The sequence below is a fragment of the Macaca nemestrina genome, chromosome X (genome assembly GCF_043159975.1).
Source record: "Macaca nemestrina isolate mMacNem1 chromosome X, mMacNem.hap1, whole genome shotgun sequence".
Taxonomy (NCBI): domain Eukaryota; kingdom Metazoa; phylum Chordata; class Mammalia; order Primates; family Cercopithecidae; genus Macaca; species Macaca nemestrina.
Window position 1 is genome coordinate 19481282 of NC_092145.1, and position 26584 is coordinate 19507865.

The window sequence follows — 26584 nt, forward strand, 5'->3', positions numbered from 1 at the left end:
ACTCACTGTACCCATTGTCTGAAGGAGATAAAAAACACCTGCACCCTTCTTCATTCTTTTCTGCCTTCCAAGAATGGGCCACTTTGGAAAACACATGACCCATAGTGCACGAATTCTGTTGGGGCTACACCACATGCATTATGGAGTAGTACCTGTGAACTTGGTGGCAATAGGCGAAGGTGATGCTTCCATAGATAGAAAGGAAGGTGTGGAGTCCAGCCAAGTTGTCTCAAAAAAGGACAATATTGGTGAAGACACAGTTGCTGTAGAAGGATGTGTCACCCCAGTGGATATTAGTGGAAATGAGGCTCCAGGAACAGTGGTTTTAGTAGTCATTATATTTAGAAGGGAGTCCAGTGTGGGCTTAGGAATAATTAAGGGAGAGGGTGATGATGCTGCTGGAATTCTGCTCCATGAAGATGTTATTGTAGAGCTAGGCAGAGGCATGGAACCAACAGATAGAGTGTGGTCAGTTGTAGAATGTGACATAGTCTTTCTGCTAAAGGATGAAGGATGAGGCACAGTCCTGGGGTTGGCAGTTACTGTGGTTCCAGAGGATGCCTCAGGGTGTGTGGAAATGTACACAATGTCATCTGTGACTTTTATAGACATAGGGAGAGAAGTTGGGAAGCCAGTAGTGATACCACCCAGTGTAGGTGTAGGAATGGTTTGGGTGAGTATGGTGCTCATAGTAGCAGAGGGTAGTGTTGTCAAGTTAGTGAATGGGTGCACTGATATCATGTCAGATGTCAGAAATGTTGATTTTGACTCCTCTACTGTAGAGGAAGTCATAACATGAGGGGCATTAGATACAGTTGCCAGAGGGGAGCCAGAAGGGAGACTAGATAAGAGCCTTGTCAGAATGGGTGAAGTAGTAGCCTTTGAAATTATAGATCCTGAAATGGCACCAGAAAGAATTGATGGGAGTGTGGTCCCAGGAGTTACAGATGTGGTTATTTTCTCAAATGTGTGCTTAACGTCAGCCAATGTGGGAGTGATAGCTCTTAAGGGTGTTGATAATGAAGGGTTCTCAGAAAGCCTATAGGTAGGAAGAATTCCTGACATAGGAATTGATGATATTGCCATGACATCTTTAGATACTGGACCAGTCTGAGAGGCTGTGAATGTTGACAAAGGCCCAGGAACAAGGTGTAGAGTCTCTGTTTCCATCCCATTGGATGTAGGTACATGAATAGTGGTGGAAATTGGAAACTGAGAACCTTCAGCTGTGGGTATGCTCCAGGAAGTCATAAGCAGAGGTTGGGTATTACTAGATGTGATTCTTGTTCCCAGAACTGGAAATTCAACCATTTGGGATGTGGGAGGAGGAGAGGTCTCTGGAGTAGAGAACTCAGCTTCACTACTATGAGGTGAATAAAGAAATGATGCCAAAGAGGGTGGAGTTGCACTGGATGGGGTCCATGGAGTGTATGAAACAGGGGTATTCAAAGATGTGGCATGATTTGTTAAGGAAGTCTTTTCTAACAAGGAAGTCATCTTTCTAGTATTAGAAGAAAGGTAAGTGGTGGTTGTTTTAACATTTTTTGTGGCTCCAGAAGTATTCTTAAAGCTAGTCAGAGATGGGGAAACCTGAATATTGAAGGAAGTATGGAGACTATCTGCATGAGTAGGTGAAAGCATATTTTCAGGAGCAGTGGTTCTGGAATATGTATTTGTGTGAGCTACCCCCATACCACTGTTCACAGTAGATAGGGACCTCTTAGTAATTCCAGATAATATGCCCAAAGTTGTAGCCTCATCTGCTTGTGATGACTGTTGAGTTGCTGATAGAAATGGTGAAAATGTGGTCTTTGGAATGGAGGAAATAGCTCCAGTGTTCTTAGAACTGAGTAGAGAAAAGGCAGTGGTACCTACAAATGGAGTCACTATCCCAGCCATAATAGTGGTGGGAACGGTTTTTACAAAGGGGAAAGTTGGCTCTGTTGGAGAGAGAAAGGTTGTAGGTGTGATCCTGGAAGGTACCTCTATCATTTCTGTAGTGAAAGCAGAGGAAACCATTTTGCTTTTTGAAGTAGGCCCAGCATATGTCACAGGTGTGACATCCAATGTAGATGTTTGCATGGTCATAGTAATCCTGGGGGTAACCAAAGACAATAAAGTAGAGAATAACCCAACTGTTGTGTAAGTGTCAGAAGAGACTGTTGCAGGTGTGAAAGCAGAGTCATTAGCTGACATTGAGGACATCTCAGACATAGGCCCAGAAGTGGCTGTACAGGGACTTTCCAAACAACCTGGATGCATTGTTTTAGAAGATTTAGTGATCAGTATTGGGGGAGTGTCAGAAACCTTTTTGGAGGTGAAGGCAGTTACACTAACTGGCAATGAGGACATCTGGTAAATAGGAGTGAAGGTTGCCATAGAGGATTCTCTAAGAAGCATTGTAGGTACATTTGGAACGGAAAAGGCTGTAGTGATCCTGTCGGAGAGAACTGTAAAACTGTCATTATATAGTCCAGCTGTGGAAAGAGACAAGGACTCAGGGAAAGTCTGTGTGCTTTCAGAAATGAAAGAGGCAACTGAAGTCACCTCAGGTTGTGTCCTAAGTGAATGCAAGTGTGAAAAAGTTGTGTTGATGTCCATAGGATTTGATATTCTGGCTGAGCTGGAAGTTGTGGTATTTACAAATGAAGTATCCTGGCCATATGAGACAGAGTGAGTCACATAGGTGGAGTTTACTATCATTTCCACGGTCCTGGGAGTATATGCTGGAAAAACACTAGTGCTTTCCTTTTCAGGAGACAAAAAAGTGGTGATTGTCAGAGCTTGTGAGGGGAGAGCTGTTTTCCCAAGACTGGTAGACATTTCTGGAATGTGAACGTCTACTGTGTTACTTGAGGTCAAGGTAGGTGTAATCTGTGTACTTCCAGAAGTGGGAGATGAAGCCGAATTTCCATCAGAGGGAGTCCCAGGTGGAATCTCTGAAGGCAAATGTGTTTGGTGACTGGAAATTATTGTGGTCTCAGGAAATCCTGTATCTGTCATTTCCAAAAATGGAGTACCCCGGGAGTATGAAATAAAAAAATTCTTTGATGGGGACATTTCTGTCACCTCCGTAGTTCTAGGGGTTTTTCCCAGGGATATGGTCATCTGGTCTTCATCAGAAGATAAGATAGAGGTGCTAGTCACCAAGTGGGTGGACACTGGTGTGTGTACACGATGTGTGACAGGTGGAGAAATGTGACTGTTTACTGAAGTAGTAAGCTTATTGGCAGAGATGTGTGAGGGTGCGGTCTCATCAACAACAGAGGTCTCTGCGGTGCCAGTAGCCAAGTTGGCAACATCTGCACCACCACTGTAAGTATATGGGAAGCTGAGAGCATAGGTAGAAGTCTCTTCTACTAGAGATATGGGTTGAGTTCCTTCTGGTGTAGACGTAGTTGAGATAACATGAGTGGAGGACGCAGGAGGAATGTTGTCAGGGGGAGGTTTTGAGCAGACAAGAGTGTTTGTAGATGGGGTAACTGTATCAACTGAGGTGGAGAAAAGGGTGGTTTCAGCCTTAGCTGTCACAGGAGTGGAGAGTCTCAGTGAAGGAAATGGTGTTTCTGTCAGAGAAGGAACTGCCATGGATGTCTTCCTGACAGAGATTACTGTGGCCTCTGAAGTGGTATGAATCGAGTCTCCGTGGGTAGGCACAATATCACTGGTTGTGGAAGCAGTCTGATCCAAAGGTGGTACCAATGCTGTGGTCATTGTAGTTGACGATAGATTTGAGACATCTGAAAGCACAGATGTAGAAAAAGCCCTGACCAGTGTAAAAGGCTCAGACATAGTAACCTCAGTCTCCTCAGACATGGTAACCTCAGTCTCCTCAGACACTACAGAGCTGCCATTAACTGGCAATGAGAACATATGAGTAACAGGCATAGGGGTTGCTGAGGAATGAGCAGCTGTAGGCTGTGGAGGTAAGATACCATCAGACAAGGACGTAGCTGTCCTGTCTGTAGGGGTTGTGGGGAAACTGGTTTCTGATATCCTTGTGGTAGAAGCACCCAGGGGTTCACCAAATATATGTGTGCTCCCAGAAGTGGGAGATCCAGCTGAAATTCCCTCAGATGTCTCTGAAGTCGAGTGTGCTACATAGGTGTGGTTACAATTAAACATTTCTGTCGTTTCATTGTATGAACTCCTAGGTGTGGTTTTCACCAATTTTGTCAAAAGCCAACTTTCTCTCACCTCACTTGTTGCAGTTTTATTATCCAATGGGGTACTTAGCTTTTCTATCTCAGGAAAAGAGGAAACAGCGACAGAAGCTGTCACCATTTGTGCTGATTCATTTGTCACTTCCAGCATTGTTGAAAATGGAGAAACCTCAGCCACTGCTGCTGTAGTTGATTTTCCCATAAGATAATGGGAAGTTGCTTCTTTTCTTGTCACAGTGGCATTAAATCTTTGTGTTGTTGCTGACCTTGGTACAGGGGTCGTTGTATCTTCAAATGCAATTGCACCATTTATTTCTGTTTGTGTGGTTTCAGAAGCACTTTCCTCAGTAGAAAAATTTGGTTGAATGTAAGCAAGAGTAGATATTATATCTACTGATGGAACAATAGTCTCCCTTGGTGTCAAAGGAAGTTCATTTGCAGGTTTTGCAGACATAGGGATTGTTTTTAGTGGTAAGGTGGTAAGTTTAAATTCAGGCATACTGGTTATGGATGTGGTTCCAGAAACTATGGAGAAATTAGAAAACCATGGTGATGCCAATTTGGATACAGCTGTTGTATATCTGGCGGTAGTAGCATCAGTGGTAGTGGTACCTTCGCCCTCTGGAGATGCTTTCAGTGGGATGATATTGGTAGTTGTAGATAAATGTTCTGTATGAGTAGCACTCTCATGAAATGCTGATGTAAAATTTTCATTAGGCACAAATGTGAGTATGGTGGTTGTGTTCATAGATATCAGCAGGGTCTGGTCTGGTCTGGAAGTCCAAATGGTCTCATTGCTGGAGAACAGATGGGCAGCTTCATCAGTTGTGGATGTTGGACCTGACTCAGGTGCCTTGGATGTGGAAGCTGATCTAGTGGAAATCAAAGTAAGCATGTGTCCATCAGCTGTAGGTGTATTCTGGGTACAAACTCGTCCTGTGATTGTGGAGGAAAGCATAGTTTCAGCCACTGTAGGCGCAAGTGTGATTTCAGGAGTTAAGGCTGTATGTGTAGCTTCAGCATCAATAACTGTCTGTACACTCTCCGTCCCAGTAAATGAAAAGGATCTTAAGGAAGAAAGCGTCTTAGAGGAGGTCTCTTTAGACATGGAGGTAGACATGGCATCTTCCACTCTGGATAAAGACACATCCTGAAAATTTGTAGATGTCAATTCTGTTTCAGCTGTCCTTGGGGCAGGCGTGGTCTCAATAAACCTAGTTGGGAGAGTTAATGAATGGACTGTAAATGCTATTTTCATATCAGTTGTTGCCAATGGAGATGCTGTCTGGTTTCTAGGAAATACAGAATCTACTGGAGCAGCTGTGGAGATGAGCACAGACTCAGGTGGGAATGCTGATGCAGTCCCAACATGAGTAGCTGCAGGTGAAGTCTTTTCCGTTGTAAACCAAGGTACAGTTTCAGCAGCTGTAGATTCAATGAACTCCTGGTCAGCTCTGGAGATAGGGAGTGCCCCAATATTTGTGGATTTTTGTTTGAGACAAGGTGTTGTAGACATAGATGTTGACTCAATAATTGAAAACAAAGATGTTGTCTTCGTAACAGCCGACTGAGATTTCATTGCTGAAGTTGTAGATGCAACTGAATTCTTGGTAAATCTGGATGTGGATAGGAAATTAGAAGGTGTAGGTGGTTGCAAGATTTTAGTAGCCATGGCTTCAGTCATTTTTGTTGTCTTTGTGCTTTCTGAAGATGGGGATTTCGTTTTATTCATGGAATTGGTAGTAGTGTCTATGGATATACTCTGGGTAGGCAGAGAGATGGCTGATGAAGTTGATAAAACATCTGCTGCAAATGTAGCTGTCTCATCTACCGGTGTCTTTAAGATCTTTTGTGCAGTCATTGTTTCCAGAGGTGGAGATGTTGTATTGGAATATGATATGGTTGTGTAATCAGATGCAAATATAGGTATGCTTTGAGACAACACTGCAGAGGAATGTGCAGTCTTTTGTGGTTTTACTCCAGTAATTTGGGATGGAGTGGTCATATCTATTTGTTGTGAAACAGTTGTACTTTTTCCTTGAATTGTCATATTTTCAGGAACAACTAAAAAATCAGAAAGAAAGTGGTATTTTGGATTCAGCTTTGGAAATTAGAGACAATTCTTTAAGAAAGAGCTCTATAATTTATTTTCATCTTGTAAGAAAGTACCACAGATATAATCAAATCACTTGATCACTTGATTTTCCTTAAGACAATTTTCTACTCTCTAAGATCTCTATATGGCACTCATAACACCCTGGTTAAGTAACTGGTAGGAGGACATCCATTTTGTAGTATCTTCATAAAATATATAAACATTCCTGAAAGAGGGATGCATGCCACAGTAGTGCATTAATTAAGATGATTAGCTTTGGGAAATGATCCAATTCCTTGAAAGACACAGCTATAAGAACTCACTTAAGAAGAAACGGATAACTTGAATATTCCTATATCTATTAAAGAAATTGAATTGTGTAATTTAAAATATTCCAAAAAGAAAAATCAGCCTTAGATTCAAATGGATTAGTTTTAAATACTGGCACCATCACTTTCACACTCATTACATAACCTTGGACTAGTTGCTTAACCTCTCTGTGCTTCAATTTCCTCCTCTATAATATGAGGATTATAATAACACCTATCCTACAAAATTGTTATGAGAGTAAGTGAGTTAATGTGCATCAAACACTTAGCATAGCTTCTCATACAGAGTAAGTGCTCAAAAAACAGTTGACTTTCACTTGGTCAAACTTCTGTCACTCATTTAAACACTAGATTGAAAATGTTTTAATCTGAAACTCCCAAATTAGCATTTATTTCGTAGCACTAATGAGTTGAAAATACTCTTTTCATTGCTTTCCATTGCACAACACACTCCTGCGTTTTCTCCTACGTCTCTGTCCACTCATTTCTGGACGCATCCTATTTTACCTGACCAAGGCTTTGTCCCAGGACCTCTTCTCATTTGGCTGTATAGTTTCTCTACACCTAGGATTTCAATTTACACCTATACACAGTCAAATCTCAAAGTTATATCTCTTGACCAGATCTCTATTTTGAGCTCCACATTTATATAAACAATTGTTTATTTGATATCATTTCTTGGATATCTCATTAACACCTCAAACTCAACATGCTCCAGCTTGAGCTCATTAACTTCTTCCCAAACTGGGTCCTCTTCTGGTATTCCTTCAGTGACTGGCCCTACACTATCCTACATTAAATTATGCAAGTTCCAACCCTCTCTCTCCCTCTGTCTCCTTCATTCTCTCTCTCACCTGCCATAGCCAATCCATAATCTTGTCCTATTGATTGTAGCTCCTAAATATCTCTTGGCTCCCCCCAGTTTATCTCTATCTCCATCACTTACCAACCTAACCAGTCACCATCATCTTTCACTTGGACTACTGTGGTAGCCTCCCAATTGAACTGTCTGCCACTAATCTTGGACCCCATCTAATCTGTTCAATAATACAACCAAAGTGATTTTTTAAATGCCAATATCTGATCCCCCTCCTCTCTCTCTCTCTCTCTGTCACACACACACACACACACACACACACACACACACACGCACTGAGCTCTCTTTAGTTGCTTTCTATTGCTCATAGGATAAAAAGAAAATTTTTTCTTAATAAAGCATATGAAGCTATGCATGATTTGGTCCCTCCCTATCTCTTCAGTCTCAATTTGTGCTAAGTTCTCTCTGTGTGTGGTTTTTTTTTTAGTCTTCCTCTTTTTAGTTATCTAATACTTGGCATGCTCTTTCCCACCACAAGACCATTGTATTTGCTGTAACCTCTACTTAGAATGTTCTTCCCATCCTTCCCCATCTGATTAACTTCTGCCAGTCCTTCAGTTCTCATCTCATGCATCACCTCTTCAGGGAAGACTACCTTCCCTGACTTTCATGACTAGCTCACACCAATCTATTCTAGATTCTTATGACACCTCATACCTCTTCTTCATGTAATGTGTCATAGCTGGAGATTTATGTGATTTTTAATGTCTCTCTTCCTCGCTAGACCACGTGGACAGAGTCCTCATCTTTTGTTGCCCACCATTGTATCTTTAGTGTCTATCCCAGTGCCTCACACGTGGTAGATGTTTAGTATCTATTTGTAAGCTAACTGAATAACTGAATAAGGCTTGGAACAATGTGAGAGCAGTGTGAAGATTCCTATCCCCATATCTACTGGAAAGTAAGAATTGACAGGGTATGACAACAAAGAGGTTTAAGAGATAAAGAAGAGAGAGAAATCTCAGAGAAATCAAATTTTGCTTCCGGGCAACTTGGAGAATAGTGGTAATATTCATAAAAACAGAAAAATTGGGAAGGCAGCCTCACTCAGAAGAAAAACACCCAGTTCAGATGTGGGCAAGTGGAATTTAGGATAATAGTGAATATCCAGGTGAAAATGGTACATAGCAAAATTCAAGGCTGAGTCACAATCTTTCTCCAATTCAAATCACCCAAAATGAAATCATTCATGTTTAACTTAGGGAAATTAGTGTTTTGAATTCATCCATCTGAGAAGCATATTACCTATGATGTAGGAATAACTGTGGTAGTAGACAATCTACTGATTTGTTTCACTGTTTTGGGCATTAAAATTACTTATAATTTGCATATCCAGAAATTTTGAGGTGTGTGTAGGATGTTCTTTAGGATTTTGTGGTCATTAGCAAGTAGAATGAGTAACAATCCTGTAACTGACCATATAGATGAGTTGATAAAAGTACACACGTTTATAAGGGGAAAAGTCGAAGCTATACAAAAAGTACTTTTTCACTTAATTTTATGACATTTTTCCAATTATCACAGATCCACATTATGTTAGGCCTTATCAAGAAACTGGTATACTTCAGCAGCCAAACGTGTATTTCAAGCTTTATGCTTTCAAATTTGTCCATAACTTCATGTGAAAGGAGAATTGTCGGGATCTTGTTTCCAATTTTGTAGATGGGTTTACACCAGCCAACCGGCTTAGCAAACCTCTGTGAAAGTGTCACTTCTAGCACATTTGAGGAGTGTGGCATCCTACAGCCTGAAATCACTCTATGAATACACTAATTGTTGAGAGCAGAGCTCACAATTCCCTCTCCTTTACAAAACATTAATGATTTAACTGCATTCACTTTTTAGGAAAACAATAAAACACTAAATACCATAAAAGCCTAAGTTATCTTCTTTGATGCAGCATTCAAAGAGTACTATTGGAGTAATCCATAAGTAGTGGAAAACTCTTTTAGAAGACGGGAAATGGGAGTTAGACACGGTATTTTTATCAGAGAGGGGTAAGTCATAGATGTAGCAATTGTTATTAACACTTCCAGTAAGCACCTCAAGAAGGAATATAAGATTTAGAAAGATAAAAACAAATGAGTTGAGCTAAATTGCCAAGCAGGTGGCATTTTAAGTAGCAGAGACCTCAAGAAATAATGCGTCTTACATTGCTCCATTTTAACCTAAAGTCTGGCTTTGTATATTTCAGCAAACCTTCCATTAAATCTTTCAGATGTAAGGTTTCTTCCAGAGGGACTGCTGTATCAAATTTTTCTTCTAAAGTCTGTATTAATAAAGACTGAAATCTTCATTCATTAAAATCCCAGAATTTTAGAGCCAGGACTTGGAGATTATATTCAATGCTTTCATTTAGAGATGAGGCTCAGAGAAGTGCAGTGTTGAAATGAGATTTTCACAGATGAAAGATTTAGAGAAGAAATTAGACAGCATGTAGCAATGCTTCAATTATCCAGTACTCATAAATGTATGCCCTCAATTTAAATGGAAACGCCTCAATCCAAGGAGAAAGAAAGAAAGAGACTCTATCGGAAGGTACCAAGGAGAAACAAAGTTAAATACTAAATGCCAAGTTCTGCAAGTGCTGAACAGTGCAAGAAACAGCAGTCACCCAAAACAGTGAAACAAACTTTAGAGGACAGCATTGCAATGCTAAACTAAAACATCAAGGTGACTTTGCTGGCCCAGGAATCAAAACTCAGTGGGGATCCCAAATTATGGACATTCTCTGATATAATATCTGCCTTGAATAATCATTCATATCCTAGATAAAGACAATTCAGTCAAACAATCAGTAGCTTTTTAGAATCAGGATCCATTGGAATTAAAGATTCCTATAAACCTCACATCTAGAAATTAATTACAATGGGTTGGCATTGAAAATGATTGAACATTCAAGATCATTTTGTATAATGTAGACTGATACTGAATATAAATTTCTTTTATAACTTAATTTGTTTATTGGTGACCTTATTGTCTTAATCTGTACATACTTTTGTTTTTCTTAAATTCAGTAATTCAGACTTTCTGTGCACCTATCATTTCTAATGAGTGAGGTTCACTTTACTTCTGCTTCATCAATCTTTCTCTTTTCCCTATGTGGTGGGGATTTTTTTATCCTAAATGGCACACTTATCTCCATTGAATTTAATGCCTGTCCTTCTCGGAAAAGAAAATGTTGTAAGTGAGTAAGGTGGTTACAATGCCAGTGATATTATCTCTGTCATTTTGTTGCACCCTATCTGTCTACGCATATACACTCAAGAGCTTTTACTGCCCAAGAACTGATGTTAAAAGCAAATGCAGACTTCTCAACTGAACAAGATGGCATAGATCCACTTTTCTCTGCTCCTCCCCAAAAGGTACAACTACAAATCCTGGAAATGGTGTAAGAGACAACCAAAGAACTACAAAATGTGCTAAGAATAAAACAAACTGGTTTGGGACCCCAAGAGTAAAGGAACAACATAGTGGCAGTTATCTTCTCCCCCTCACCAAACCCAACATAAAAATGTGGCCCAGGATCTATGCTTCCCAATCCCCAACTTAGCAACAGAAGTCAGTCCAAGTAGGTTCATTCCCCTTCTGGATCAAATGGGAGTCCCTCTGACAACCTCAGGCAAATCGGATACTCCAGCAAGGGAGACTGACTGGGCACCTTGCTAACAATAAGCAACCAAGAGAAGCAGTCTCCTTCCCTATCAGGCCTGAATCTCCCCTCTCCACCAAAAAACACTGGCTGAACAGAACCCAGTCTAGGAAGACTATTTGTTTTTGCCAACCCAAGTTTCTCCTCACCCACTCAGAAAAACCAAGGCAGGCAGGCATAAGAGTAAAAAAGGAGCCAGTAATAGCAAGTGGCCTGATCCAGGAAGTGTCTTTATCCCTGCAGTACTGAGATTCTCCTCCCTCACCCAGAAACACCAAGGCAGGCAGGGGAAACAAGAAAAAGGGGATCTCCAGCAGCAGGTGGCCAAGTCTACGAAAACTAGCCCAATATTTTCCTTTCCTGTCCAGAGACTAGCGGAAGCCAAGAGGCATTGGTAGGGGGATGCCCCCACATCCATCTCCCTCTGAGAGACAGTTGGAGGCCTGGCCTGAGGAGATGCCTTCTGCTCTCCACCCAAGAAGCACCAGCAGAGACAGGTGGAAGTCTCAGGGGTACCGGATAAATCAAGCAAGATGAAATAACATCACAAAGACTCTAAAAATTAAGTTGTATTTGGAAGCACAGCCCACAAAAATGGACCATGACCTGTGTGCTAAGCCCAACCAGAATGACTGACTGCTAAAATAAAAGATTTAAAGAAGACACAGAATCTCCTAACATAATTGACAAAATGTCCAGGATACAATTTTTTTTAATTACCTGTCATATTTAGAAGCAACAAAATCACAACTTGAGTAAGAAAAGATAATCAACTGATGCTAAAACCTAGATGAATCAGTCACTGGAATTATCTGACAATGATATTAAAGCAATCATCATATAAATAATTCTGCAAGCAATTACAAATTCTCTTGAAATGAAAAAAAAAAAAGAATCTCAGAAAAGAAATAAAAATTGTTAAGAAAGAATCAAGGCGATGGGTTCATAGGTGCAGCAAACCACCATGGCATACATTTACCTAGGTAACAAACCTGAAAATCCTGAACTTAAACTTTTTGAAATTATTTGGAAAAAAATAAAATGGGACCAGGCACGGTGACTCATGCCTGTAATCCCAGCACTTTGGGAGGAAAGGCGGATGGATCATGTGAGTCCAGGAGTTTGAGACCAGCCTGGCCAATATGATGAAACCCCATTTCTACTAAAAATACAAAAATTAGCCAGACATGGTGGTGGATGCCAGATACTCAGGAGGCTGAGACATGAGAATCCCTTGAACCTGGGAGACGGAGGTTCCAGTGAGCCGAGATCACGCCACTGCACTCCAGCCTGGGCGACAGAACGAGACTCTGTATTGAAAAAAACAAAGAAACAAACAAACAAAAAAAAGGAACCAAATGGAAATTATAGAATGAAAGAATACAAAGGCAAATTTTTAAGACCAGTTGGATGGACTTAATAGTAGAGTAGAGATGACAGAAGATAGAACAGGTAAACATAATGATAACATAATAGAATTCACCTGATCTAAACAATAGAGAAAATGCATTGAAAAGAAAAATGAAGATAGCCTCAAGGACCTGTGGAACAATAACAAAATATCCAACATTCATATTACCATAACCTTAAAAGAGAGGAGAAAGACAATGGGGCTGAACGTATATTTAAAAAAAAAAAAAAAAAAAAAAAAAAGGCTAAAAGCTTCCCAAATTTGACAAAAGACACAAACCTAGAGATTCCAAAAGCTAAACAAATTCCAAGAAGGATAAAAGCCAAAGAAATCTGTGGCAAGGCACATCATAATTGAACTTTTGAAAACTAAAAGACAAAAGATTTTGAAAGTAGACAGAAAGAAACAAACATTACTTATAGAAGAGCAACAACTTAAATGATAGATTTCTCATTCAGAACTAAGGAGACCAGAAGAAGCTGTCATAAAATTTTTCAAAAGCTGATAGAAAAGAATTGTTAACCATGAATTCTATATCCGGCAAAGCTATCTTACAGAAATAAAATGGAAATGAAAACATTCTCTGATGAAGGAAAATTAAGATACCTGGTCACTAGCAGACCTATCTTTAAAAGATTAGCTAAAGGAATTACTTTAAACAGAAAGAATTTTTTTAAAGAATCTTGGAGAATCAGAAAGAAAAAATGAGCAAAGGAAAGACCAAAAATATGGGTATATAAAATAGATGATCCTTTTCCTCATGAGCTTTATAAATCATATTTGATGATTGAGACAAAAATTGTAACATCATCTGATATTTAAAACAACAAAATTTAAAAGTGGCTGGATATGGCAGCTCTTGCCTGTAATCTCAGAACTTTGGGAGGTCAAAGCAGGAGGATTGCTTGAAGCCAGGAGTTCAAGACCAACCTGGGCAACCAAGTGAGACCCTAACTCTACCAAAAATTAAAAAACAAAATAGCTGGATGTGGTGGTGCACACCTATAGTCCCAGCTACTTGGGAAACTGAGACAGGAGGATTGCTTGAGCCCAGGAGTTTGAGGTTGCAGTGAGCTGTGATCATGCCACTGCACTCCACTTCTCTCCAGTCTGGATGACAGAGTGAGATCCCTTCTCAAAAAAAATCTGAACAGTGAGGAAGGTCAAAGGACCAAAATGGAAGTGAGGTTTCCATACTTCACTCAAACTGGTAAAATGTTGACAACAGTAGGCTACGGTAGGTCACATTTTCATATTGTAATACCAAGACCAACCACTAGGAAAACCATACAAAGACAAATTCAAAACCCCATAAATAAATCAAGTATGCTCAAGTAACCCATAGGTTGCTGTTTACAAAAGAATATACTTCGAATATCATCATATAGGTAGGTTGAAAGTAGAAGAATGGAAAAATTATACCATGCAAGCAGTAAGTTTAAGGAAAGTAAAAATGGCTATAATAATATTCACTAGAGTACAGAGCGAGGAAAATTACTGGACTCAAGAAAAGACACTACATAATACTAAATGCATTGCTCCACCAGGAAGACATGGTGATCCTAAATGCATACATATCAAACAACAGAGTCTCAAAATACATGATGCACAACTGATGGAGCTGAAAGGAAAAATAGTAAATCCATAATTATAGTTAGGAATTTTAATACTCCTGTCTCAACAAGTGATAAAGCTACTAAACAGAAAATCAGCAAGTATATAGAAGTTCTGAACAACACAATCAACAGACTTTAGTTGACATAGAGCACTCCAGTCAACAGTGGCAGAATATATATATTTTTGAAGCACTCATGAAATATTCACCAACATAGACCATATACAGGGCCATAAAACAAACTTCATTTAAAAGAAGTGAATTTATAAGACTGCCCTCTGATTATTATGAAATCAAACTAGAAACCAATTACAGAAAGACCATAGAAAAGTTCTAAACAACACACTTCTGCATAACCCATGAATCAAAGAAGACATTTTAAGAAAAAAAAAAATGTAATACATTGAATTAAAATAAAATTATTTTAATCAAATTAAATTTAATTTAAAAAATTTGGGAGATGCAACTAAAACAGTGCTGAGAAGGAAGATTATAGCACTAAATGCATACCTTTAAAAGGAGGAAAGATCTCAAAACAATAATCTCAGCTCCCACCTCAAGAGTCTAAAAAAAAAATCCCAAGATAAATCCAAAGCAGGCAGAAGAAAAAATAATCAAGACCATAAAAGAACTCAATGAAATTAAAAATAAGAAAACAATAGAGAAAAATCAATGGAACAAAGATGATTTTTTAAAGTCAATAAAATTGATAAACCTATAGCAAGACTGATAAAAGTAAAAACAGAAAAGCACAAGTCAGTCACCAATATCATAAATGAAACAGAGAATATCACTACTTATTCTGCAGCAATTAAAAAGATAATAAGAGAGTATTATGAATAACTTTATGTTCACAAATTCAACAAGTTAGAAGAAATAGACAACTCCTCAAAACCCATAAATTACCAAAGCGCCATCAAGAGGAAATAGACAATATGAATAGCCCTAGAGCTATTAACGAAATTGAACTAGTAATTTAAAAGCCTTCACAAAAGAATCTCCAGGCCCAGATGATTTCAATGGAGTTTACTGCCAAGGAAGAATTAACACCAATTTTATAGAATCTCTTCCAGAAAAGACGAACAAACGCTTTCCAACACATTTTATGAGGCCAGTGTCATCCTGATACTGAAATCAGACAGAGACAGTAAAAAAAAGAAACTACAGACCAGTATCTCTCCTGAAATTAAATACAAAAATCCTCAACAATATATGAGCAAACTAAATGAAACAATGTATAAAAATAATTATATACCACGACCAAGTGGGATCTATTCCAAATATGCAAAGCTGGCTAAACCTTTGAAAATCTATCAGCATAACCCACAATATCAACAAGATAAAGAAGAAATATCATATCAACTGATCCAAAAAAAGGCATTTGACAAAAACTCATATCCCTTCACAATACAATCTCTGGGCAAGTTAAGAATAGAGGGGATTTTTAGCAACATGGTAAAGGGCATCATCAAGAAACTTACAGCTAACATCAACTGTAATGGTGAAAGATTGAATGTTTTCCAGCTAAGATCAGGAACAAGGCGAGGATGTCCACTCTCACCAGTATGATTCAACGTGATACTGGAAGTTAGAGGCACTCCAACAAGGCAAAAAAAAAAAAAAAAAAAAAATTTTTTTTGAAGACATTGCAGATTATGCAGTAGTCCAGATACAAAATCTCAAGGAATCTTCAAGAAAAAAAATTTATCAGAACTCATAAATGAGTTCAGAATACAAAATCAACACACAAAAAGCAATCACATTTCCATGTCCTAAAAATGAACACGCAGAAACTGAAATCAAAAGCACAATGCTATTTCACAATTGCTCCAGTGAAAATGAAATACTTAGGTATACACTTAAAGCATGTGTATGCTGAAAATCACAAAATGCTAATGAAAGAAATCAAGGAAAACCTTAAAAAATGGAGAGGCACGCTGTGTTCACGGATTGGAAGATTCGATATAGTAAAGACGTCAGTTCTCTTCAAATTGATATACAGATATAATCCAATTCCTGTCAATATTCCATCAAGGTTATATGCAAACAGACAAGCTTAGTCTAAAATTTTTATGGAAATGCACAATCCCTAAAATAACTAAACCAAATTTTGAAAAGAAGAATAAGGTTAGAGGAATCACTCTACCCAATATTAAGGCTTGATGTAAAGTTACAGCAATCAAGATAGTGTGGTATTGGCAGAGGGATAGATATATAGATGATTGGAACAGATAGAAAACTCAGAAACAGACACATATAAATATGCTCAACTGATTTTTGACAAAGGTACAAAATCAACTCAATAAAGCAAGGATAACCTTTTCAACAAATAATACTGAAGCAATCGGACATCAATAGACCAAAAAAAAAAAAAAAAAAAAAAAAAAAAAAAAAAAACCAGAAAGAAAGAAAATGAACCTCAACCTACACCTCACACATCTTATGCAAAAATTGACTCAGAATGGACCACAGACTTAAATGTAAAGTACAAAGCTATGGAACATTTAGAAAAAATATAGGAGAAAATATTTAGGACCTAGGGCTAAGCAAGGAGTTCTTAAACTTGAACACCAAAAGCATGACTCATTAAAAAAATTAATTAATAAACTAGACTTTAACAAAATTAAAAGCTTTTGTTCTGTGAAAGCCCATATAAATGAATTTTTAGACTGAGTATGGTGGCTCATGCTGCAATTCCAGCACTTTGGGAGGCCGAGGTAGGTGGATCATTTGAGGTCAGGAGTTCAAAACCAGCCTGGCCAGCATGGTGAAACCTCATCTCTACTCAAAATACAAAAATTATCCAGGCATGGTGGCATGTACCTGTAGTCCCAGCTACTCAGGAGGCTGAGGCACATGAAACACTTGAATCCAGGAGGTGGAGGTTGCAGTGAGCTGAGATCATGCCAGTGCACTACAGCCTGGGCGATGGAGCAAGACTCCGTCTCAAATAAATAAATAAATAAACAAACAAATAAATAAATAATTTTTTAAAATCTACAGACTAGAAGGACATATTTGCAAAAGATATACCCAACAAAAAATAGAATATAATTTTTAACTTTTAAAACTCAACAATAAAATGAACAAACAATACAGTTTTTTAAAAAGGGCAAAAGACATGAACAGACATTTCACTGATGAAGACATGAAGATGACACATAAGCACAGGAAAAAATGTTCAATGTCATGAAGCATCAGGGAAATGCAAATTGAAAGCACAATAAGATATCACTACAAATTTACAAGAATGACTAAAATGAAAAACAGTGGCAACACCAAATGCTGGCAAAGATGCTGAGAAACTGATCCCTTATGCATTGTTGGTGGAATATGAAGTGATAGAGCTACTTTGTAAAACTGTAAAACAGTTTTGTAAAACAGTCTGACAGTTTGTAAACAGTCTGACAGTTTCTTATAAAGCTAAATGTGCAAACAGTTTGGAGGTTCCTCAAAAAACTAAAAATAGAACTACCATATGATCCAGCAATCCCACTTCTGGGTATATACCCAAAAGAGAGGAAATAAGTATTTCAAAGAGATATCTGCATTCGTATATTTATTGCAGCACTGTTCACAATGGCTAAGATTTGGAAGCAACCTAAGTGTCCATCAACAGATGAACAGATAAAAAATATGTGGTACATATACACAACGGAGTACTATTCAGCCACAAAAAATGACATTCAGTCATTTGCAACCACATGGATGGAACTTGGAGTCATTATGTTGAGTGAAATAAGCCAGGCACAGAAAAACAAACATGGCATGTTCTCATTTGTTTGTGGGCTACAAAAATCAAAACAATTGAACTCATGGATATGGAGACTAGAAGGATGGTTACCAGAGGCTGGGAAGGGTAGAGGGGCCTTGGGGGAGGGGCAGGAGGGGATTAATGTGAACAAAAAAAAGTTAGAAAGAATAAGACCTACTGTTAGACTGCACAACAGGGTGACTATAGTCAATAATAATTTAATTGTACATTTAAAAATAACTAAAAGAGTATAATTGGATTGTTTATAACACAAAGGATAAATACTTGAGGGGATGGGTACTATGATATGATTATTTCACATTCCATGCCTGTGTCAAAACTTCTCATATACCACACAAATATGTACACCTAATATGTACCCACAGAGATTTAATTATTTTTTAAATTAAGAAAAATTCTAAACATGCAACTACCATACAGCCAAGCCGTGGCATTTTTCCCAGAGAAATAAAAACTTACGTTCACACACACACCAAAAAAACCTGTACACAGATATCCATAGCAGGGTTATTTTTTATAACAGCAAAAAGTTGGAATCAGCCCAAATGTCTTTCAACAGGTGAATAATTGAATAAACTGTAACATATCCATACCATGGAATACTACTCAGCAATGAAAATGAGTAAACTATTGACACACTCAACAACCCGGATGGCTCTTCAGAGAATTATGCTGAGTTAAAAAAAAAAAAAAAGGCAATGCTAAAAGTTTACACACTGTGTGATTCCATTTATATAATATTGTTGAAATGACACAATTTTAGAAATGGGGAACAGATTAGTGTTGTCACGGGTTAGGTATGAAGCGGGGTAGGGGAAAAGGGTGGGAAGGAAGTGGGTATGGTTATAAAAGGTCAGCATGAGGGATCCTACTAGTATTAGAACTGTTCAGCATCAGTATGCCAGTAGATACACAAGTTTACCCAGGTGATAAAATTGTATAGAACTTAATACACAGACATAAATGAATATAAGAAAAACTAGAGAAATCTGAATAGAATTGGTGGGTTGTATCAATGTCAATGTTCTGTTTGTTATACTATAGCTTTGCAAAATGTCACCATTAGAGGAAACTAGACAAAGTGTACAAGAATTTCCAACTGCATGTGAATCTACAATTATCTCTCAATAAAAAATTCAGTTAAGAAAAAGCAGATGCCTAGCCTAGGCAACACAGCAAGATCCCATCTCTACCAAAAAAATAAAATAAAATAAAATAAATGAATAAATAAATAAAAATTAGCCAGGTATGGCGGTACATGTCTGTAGTCCTAGCTACTCGGTGGGGCGGGCGGTGGGGGGCTGAAGCAGGGGGATGGTTCGAGCCTAGGAGGTCAAGGCTGCAGTGAGCTCTGATCGCACAGCTGCATTACATCCTGGGCGGCAGAGTGAGACCTTATCTCAAAAAAAAAAAAAAAAAAAAAAAAAAATCAAATGCAACAGCCGGTACTGTGCTTGAGCAATGGCTGAATTTCCATCTATTCACATTGAACAGAAGCCGTGAGGTCAGGCCTCCATCTTTGGAGCGCTCACAAACATGATTTGCCATATTCACTTTGTTCCTGTTTGTGAACAAGTGATCACTTGCACAAATAATTTGCATAAGCCTTGCTGTCTCTGTATTTTAAAGTGGAGATAATCCATGCTAATTCACAGGGGTCTGTGGGCTTAATTGCCATTTGCTCTTTCACTCTACACAAAATTGTATTATTGTAATCATTGGGAGCTGGAGAACAGAGGTATAGAGTAGCTGAATATTTATGAGGCATTTTGTTGCAGATGTACCTGCCAACAGAATGTTAAGTAGAACATTTTCTAAGGTACCAAATTCTGGTTGTGATTTGGGTATATCACCTCATATTAAATCTACGTGTCGTTCTAGCCCACATATCACATCTGGTTTTTCTTTCAATCAGGACCTCTATAAATATGATTCAGCATGTTGATTAGATTTGTGAGAGATAATGGTGACCAGAAAATGCCACAGACAGATCTGCCTGTTGGGTAGAAAAAATATGAAATGAGTATCTTTAAGGTGAAAAGGAAACTTTTTTTTTTTTTCAAAGTGGTGTCTGCATTCAGTTTCCAGACAAAAGCATGAAAAACGAATGCTGCAATAGAGAGACAGGCTAGAGCCTCTGTCTCTGGGTCTATAGGAGAATGTCATCCTGTGAAGGAGAATACAAATAAGAAGGCTTTGAGTGAACTACCAACAGCTCATGCTTACCTTTCGTGATGAGAAACAAGGGTAGCACAGAGAATTGATGTACGAGGACAAGACCAAATTGCCTTTTAGCTAGTAGAGCCCATCCCCATGGAACCTTTCCTATCAGAGCTGATAATTGGATAGAGGAATTAATAGTGAGCCGAACAAAAGCCTTTATAAAGGACATAGACCATATAATCCATCTCTGCATATTTTAAGAATAGTCAATTCATAAACTAATTCAAAGAAGCTGGAGCATTAGAACAATTAACAAACCTCAGCAAATCAATGACCCCACAGATATAGGGATGCTATGCTTTGATACAGTGTAGATTTCCCAGGATTAACTCAATTCAAGTTATTTCATTCTTTTCAATAGAAGGGATTTCTTAAATGTAGAACTAAGAGGAATTTAATCTGCATGTCTTTGGAAGACTCTCTTCACACATTCACAGGTCAAAAAAATTCCTTTGTTTGATCATGTGTCTGAGTTGAGATTAGGAAATTATGCTTGCCATACGTTGAGAGGAACTTTAGCTTGTGATAATTTATTTATGGTTGCTTCAAGATATTTCTGTCACCACCCATTACTTTTAAAAGCCCTGTAGACTTTTGTCATAGCTAGAAACAAGAAACAACTTAAAAGTCCTTCAAGCAGAGCTTGTTGAATAAATTATAGCATACCCCTTTTCTTTCATACTATTCAGCAGCCTCCCCCAAAAAGAATCAGATAGCTCTGTATTTTCTGATATGAAAATGCTTCCAAAAATATTATTAAATTTTAAAAAGATGCAGAAAAGGATGCATATAATGATGAACCCAACTGTGAAAAAGAAAAAAAATAATTACATGTAAATTCAAGTTTTACATTTTTTCTGCAAGGATATATAAGAAATTGTTAACAATCCTTGCTTTTGGGGAGAGACACATCGAGTAAAAGACTGAAGTGAAAGGAGACTTTAGATTTATACTTTCATGTATTTTAAAATCTTTTACTGTATATATCTAGTAATTTTACTTTAAGAGATCAATTAATTTTTAATGAATAGTTACATTAATAAAATAACTAGTAAAAATGATAAATCTATTTAAATTGTAACAGCTTATAGGCTTTTACTGAGAAATTTTACCCTTAGGAACGTGTCCTATAAAATTGCAAACCTAAATGTACCAAGAGGTATGTATGAGGAAATTTACCATAGCATTATTTGTAATTGCAAAAAATTGAAAGCAACTTAAATGGCCATCAATGATGGGTTAAATAAATTATGTTACATGTAAATTATGTTACATGGAATATATGTGGCCCTAAAAACAGCTCTAAATATACTTATGTGTCTGTCCATGACAGTATTAAGTTAAAATAAATCAATTTGCAGAACAACATGTATGTATATATTATTTTTGATTTTAAAACTGTATACACTCATGCACATACATGCACACACTTATTATAAACCCACGGAAAAAAATTTTTTAATAGACACCTCTGTGAAGAGGATAGTGAAGGGTAGGTTTTACTTGATATTTCATATGCTTTTGTATTGTTTAAATATATTTTATTCACAAACACATGTATTACATTTGTAATTTTTAAAAATAAGGAAAAGATGCTTAAAAACTACTTGAAAGCAAAATTTCTAATGACTAGAAATTTCACTGCTATTATTTATCACCATGTTGTTTAATATTCCAAGACATTTCCAACTATAGTGAATACTTGTTTATTAAACCCAGGTAGCGTTCATGTTTTTCAGGCAATGTTCCCCAAAAGCCTTGTTCTCATGAATATATAAATATATATATATAATTTATGTGTAAATAGATTTATTGAGATTTGTAACCTAGCAATGTGCTCATTAAAACTTATTTTTTAAAGGTCATAATCCTTTTATGGGCCATAAATATTAATTTATTAGGCAAAAGCTGAAGCTAGACATGTTGTAATCACTCATATTTATTCATATATTGCCCCCTTTGTCCCAGATGTCATATAGCCAAAATCGAAATAGGTGAAATTCTATGGTATTTTACAGATACTTCAGTGGTGAGGCAGGCAATGACTGCAGCTAGTAGCCTAATTTCCCCAGGTGAATTATCAGACCAGCCATTACCTCCAAAGGAAGCTTCTAAGACATAGTAATATAGCATAACATTTTGGGGGCCACAGGCTCACTTGAGATAGTCCTGTATGGTGGGAAGTGAAAAGAACATGTGCTTTGCAACCAGACCAGTCTGTTCAAACCCCAGTTATACTACTTATTTGATTGGTGACATTAGGCAATTTACTCAACCTCTCTGAGCCCCTATTTCCTCCTCCATAAAATGCCTGGCACACGGTAAGAACTTAGTAAAAGGCACCAATTACCATAATATGTTAGCATGTGATGGAAACTATAGACTGCACCCTCTGAAAAAAAATCTGCCCTGTATTTTTAGGGTGTTGTAATTTCAGGGGCTTTGTCAACTCCTTCAAGGCCATTCTGGCCCCCAGATTAGAAACTCCTGGTCCAAGGTTTGGAAAGAACACTCAAAGAGATCTGAATAGTAGAGGAACATTTACTACCTTTTTTGTTTGTTTGAGGTGATAATTTCCTTGTTTCTTATGTTAGATTGTGCATTATGCCCACCATGATTCAATCAGACCCAGAGGATGGTCGTCCATTAAAAAGTGTATGAAAGAGACCGGGTGCAGTGGCTCCCAACACTCTGGGAGGGCGAGGCAAGCAGACCACTTGAGGTCAGGAGTTCAAGACCAGCCTGGCCAATATGGTGAAACCCTGTCTCTACTAAAACCACAAAAATTAGCCAGGCATGGTTGCACGTGCCTGTAGTCCCAGCTACTCGGGAGGCTTAGGTAGGAGAATCACTTGAACCCGGGAAGCAGAAGTTGCAGTGAGATGAGATGGCACCATTGCACTCCAGCCTGGGTGTTGCAGCAAGACTCTGTCTCAAAATAATAAATAAATAAATAAAAATAAAAATTTTAAAAAAGTGTACAAAAGAGCAAAATAAAAGAGGGTTGTCTAGTACTTTAACACAGCAGTTAGATTTAGCTATCTGCTCACAAAGTGGTAGGAAAACTCATGGCCATTAACTGGCCAGATTTGGTTTTAAAAGACCACTGCTGAGCACATGGATATAAGGCCATACTTCTGGTTCCTTAGATCAAAAATAAAATTACTTTAAACTGCTTTGGGTGAGCTGTTCAGGCTTAATCTACTAGTCTGTAGCTCAGTTTTGTAATCAGAGCCAGCTAGGAATATTCTCTTTTATTTTTAAGGCCTCAGAAAAGAGAAAAACCAAATACCTTTGGGTAGTAGCACAAAGGAATAGCTTTCCTGTTCCTTTGCATCGGTCTAATCTCAGAGAAACAGAAATCCCCTGGAATGTGCCTCTGCTGTTAACTCAAACAGCATCCAGACTGTTGATGAAAACATATGCCCTTAGTCTGAGAGAGCCCTTTTAGGCATGGATCTAGCCCCTATTCCTTTCCTAACAGCTTCCTCCTGGAAAGAAAAAAAACCCATAAGAACAGCCAATAACACTCCTTCAAGAATAAGTGAATATTTCGGGAAATGCAAAAAAATCTTGTCTTGATGCTATTATCCCATGCTGAAGACTGCTGCTGCTGATAGTGGAGAGGACTAGATTTGAGAGCAGAGTGGGATTATGTAGAGAAAAGCAATCTCATCCTTCCTTCCCCAAACTCGAGAGGAGACAAATACAGGTGCAATTCCAAGAAGCCAGTTTCCTTACAAGAACTTCATTCCAAACAGTTCTCCAATATCATAATTGCTCTCAGAAGAAAAAGTAAATTGGTTTATAAATATCATTCCCCACTAAAAGGAACAGGGATGCCTTAGTAAAATGATGGCTCCTTGGGCTGAGCAGAAAATATACAAGAAGAGCCTGGAACATCTTGTTGTGCCAGAGAGTAAGAAAATGCTCAAAGAATGATGGGGAACGTGTCAAAAGGACACAAGAACCAGATTGAAGAACTCTCACTGACCAGCCCTGGACAAATTTGAACATCAAAATAAATGATAGTAACAGATTGCAACCCATTGAATAAGAATCTGTGAGTTCATGTTCAAATAAATAAACACATAAATAAGGTTGGGTGTGGTGGCTTACACCTGTTATCCCAGCACTTTGGGAGGCTGAGGCAGGAAAACCACTTGAGCCCACCCAGAAGTTAGAGGTTACAGTGAGCTATGATCATGCCATTTCACTCTAGCCTTGGCAACAGAGTGAGACCCTTTGTCTTAAATAAATAAACACATAACTATGGAAGAAGAAAAAGCTCTTTCTTACAGTAGAATGCCAATTAATAAATGTAAAAAAATGAAATTTTAAAAATCATTATTTTGCAAACATCATAGTGATTAGTGAATCAGGCAAGAATCATGAATAGATGTAAAACCTATTGGGTGAAATTATGTTAAGAAGGGGATATTTTACATAACCTCCAAATATCTCCCCAGAAATTACTCAACAATTAAAAAGGAAAAAATAATAACTTTATGGTAGAGAAATCTGACAGAGATCACTGAAATCATGTGATCAAAGTTATTATGAATAATGAGACAAATTGTCACCATGTGTCTACTGATGTGATGCACTGAGAAGAATATAACATCATTTCTGTGGTATTCTTACCAAAAATTCAAAGCCTGAATCTAATTATAAGGAGCTATTAGACAAACATAAATTGAGAGACAAAATAACTGGACTGTATGCTAAAAATTTCTAGGTCATGAAGACAAGGAAAGGCAGAGAATCTATTCCAAAGTAGTCTAAAGAGACATGACAACTAAATGTAATGTGTGATCCTGAGTTGGATCCTGGGGCAAGCAAAAAATAGTTACAAAAGAAATTACCAGGATAATGAGCTAAATATGAATGTGAAATGTGAATTAGATATTAGTATTGTATCAACATCAAATTTTCTCATTTTGATCATTATAGAGTGGTTAAGTAAGAGAATTCCTTATTCTTAGGAAATACACACTGAGATATTTAGGGGTAACAAAGAATTTTGCCTGCAACTTACTCTCAAATGACTTAGAAACAAGTAAGTGGTGTGTGTGTGTGTGTGTGTGTGTGTGTGTGTGTGTGTGTGTGTTCTTCTATCCTATTCTTCCAATCTTTCTATAAGTTTGAAATCTTATCAAAATAAAGATAAAAGAAAACAGTATGTGCTCCTCATTAAAAAGTGATGACAAAACTAGCAACCTGGGGCCACTGCAACACTACCCTTGCTAAGGAAAAAAGTTGATAAGTTACTCACAGCAGCGCAGTGTCCTGTCAACAGTTGGGATGATCTTGTTGACAAGCCAAACGTCTTCTTCCCAACTAACTACATTTCCATCTAAACACTTCATAAACTCTTCGTTATCCAGGATGTGGTCCCAGAGTTGAAAGTAGTACAAGCTGCCAGGAAAGCTATGCATCATGCTTTTAACCTCGCTGCTCCCATTCTTGAGAAAGTGCCCTAGGAATAGAGTCCCATGAGGTGTCAGGTTGTGTGGTTGATCCGTTACTTCCAGTATCCTTTTTTTATTCAGGAAAAGTTCTAATCTGCCCTTCACACCATCCCATATCAAGCATATTGTATGCCATTGAAATGAAGCCAGGTGGTGACGGATAGAAAAGGTCTTTCCCAATTTGTATAGTATTAGCTGCTGATGGTCTCCTGCAAGTCCAAGGTCTATGTCTTCTCTGCCCAGGAGGGCGTTATTTGTAATATAGGAGAAGGCCATCCAATACCTTGAGTTGTCATCCATGAATACCAGATCAATGCATGCTGTGAATCGGCTGAGTTCAGGAATGGTATCTATCAGGCTTACATATGTGTCACCTCTTCCAAAAAAATCCAGCTTTTTTCCTTTTAATGAAAGTGTATCTGTCCAAATTTGGGGGAGGGGAAAGAGAAAACAAATGAAATTTCTGTTAAAAATTGTTTTATTGTATTTGGCAATATGGTCAAATCTGGATTATACAATATAATTATGAGTCAATACTGATCCAAATAAACAAAAATAGTAGATGTAAAAAATCATCTCTATTTGACATTAGCATGTGATTTTTGTTTTGGCAGAAGAGTTTCTTCCTAATTATATTTTGCCTGGACTAATATGAAAAGTTAGATTAGTGTTCCCAGAGCACATACCAGCTGGACAGCTTGGAGAGGCAGTAAGAAGTGTATGGCTAGTGAAAGGGTGGGGAAGAGGCCAACGAAAAGGCAGCTTGGAATTCAAATTTGCTACACATAATCCTCACTCATATAATCAAAAGAGAGCTATTTCCGCCCACCTAACTGCCTTATTGTATTCAGGGTGCAACAGCAATTTGTTTCTCCAATGCCTTTTCCTGAGCCAAATGATCTAATTTATTCTGTCTCTGGGGACTGCTTCTCACTGAAAGGCACTGACAAAGGCCTGAAGAATGACCAGCTGG

At 37.9% G+C, this 26584-nt stretch overlaps 1 protein-coding gene across 1 annotated transcript in view; it reads right to left on the reverse strand.

Moving 5' to 3' along the window:
- LOC105481375 (adhesion G protein-coupled receptor G4) overlaps positions 1 to 26584 on the reverse strand; it is a 111411-nt gene that overhangs the window by 71336 nt on the left and 13491 nt on the right. Inside the window, exons 2-3 of the mRNA XM_011740908.2 lie at positions 25416 to 26030; positions 153 to 6227 (exon numbers count right to left, since the gene is read on the reverse strand). Coding sequence (XP_011739210.2) covers positions 153 to 6227; positions 25416 to 26030 — 6690 coding nt within the window. The remainder of the gene's footprint in view (positions 1 to 152; positions 6228 to 25415; positions 26031 to 26584) is intronic.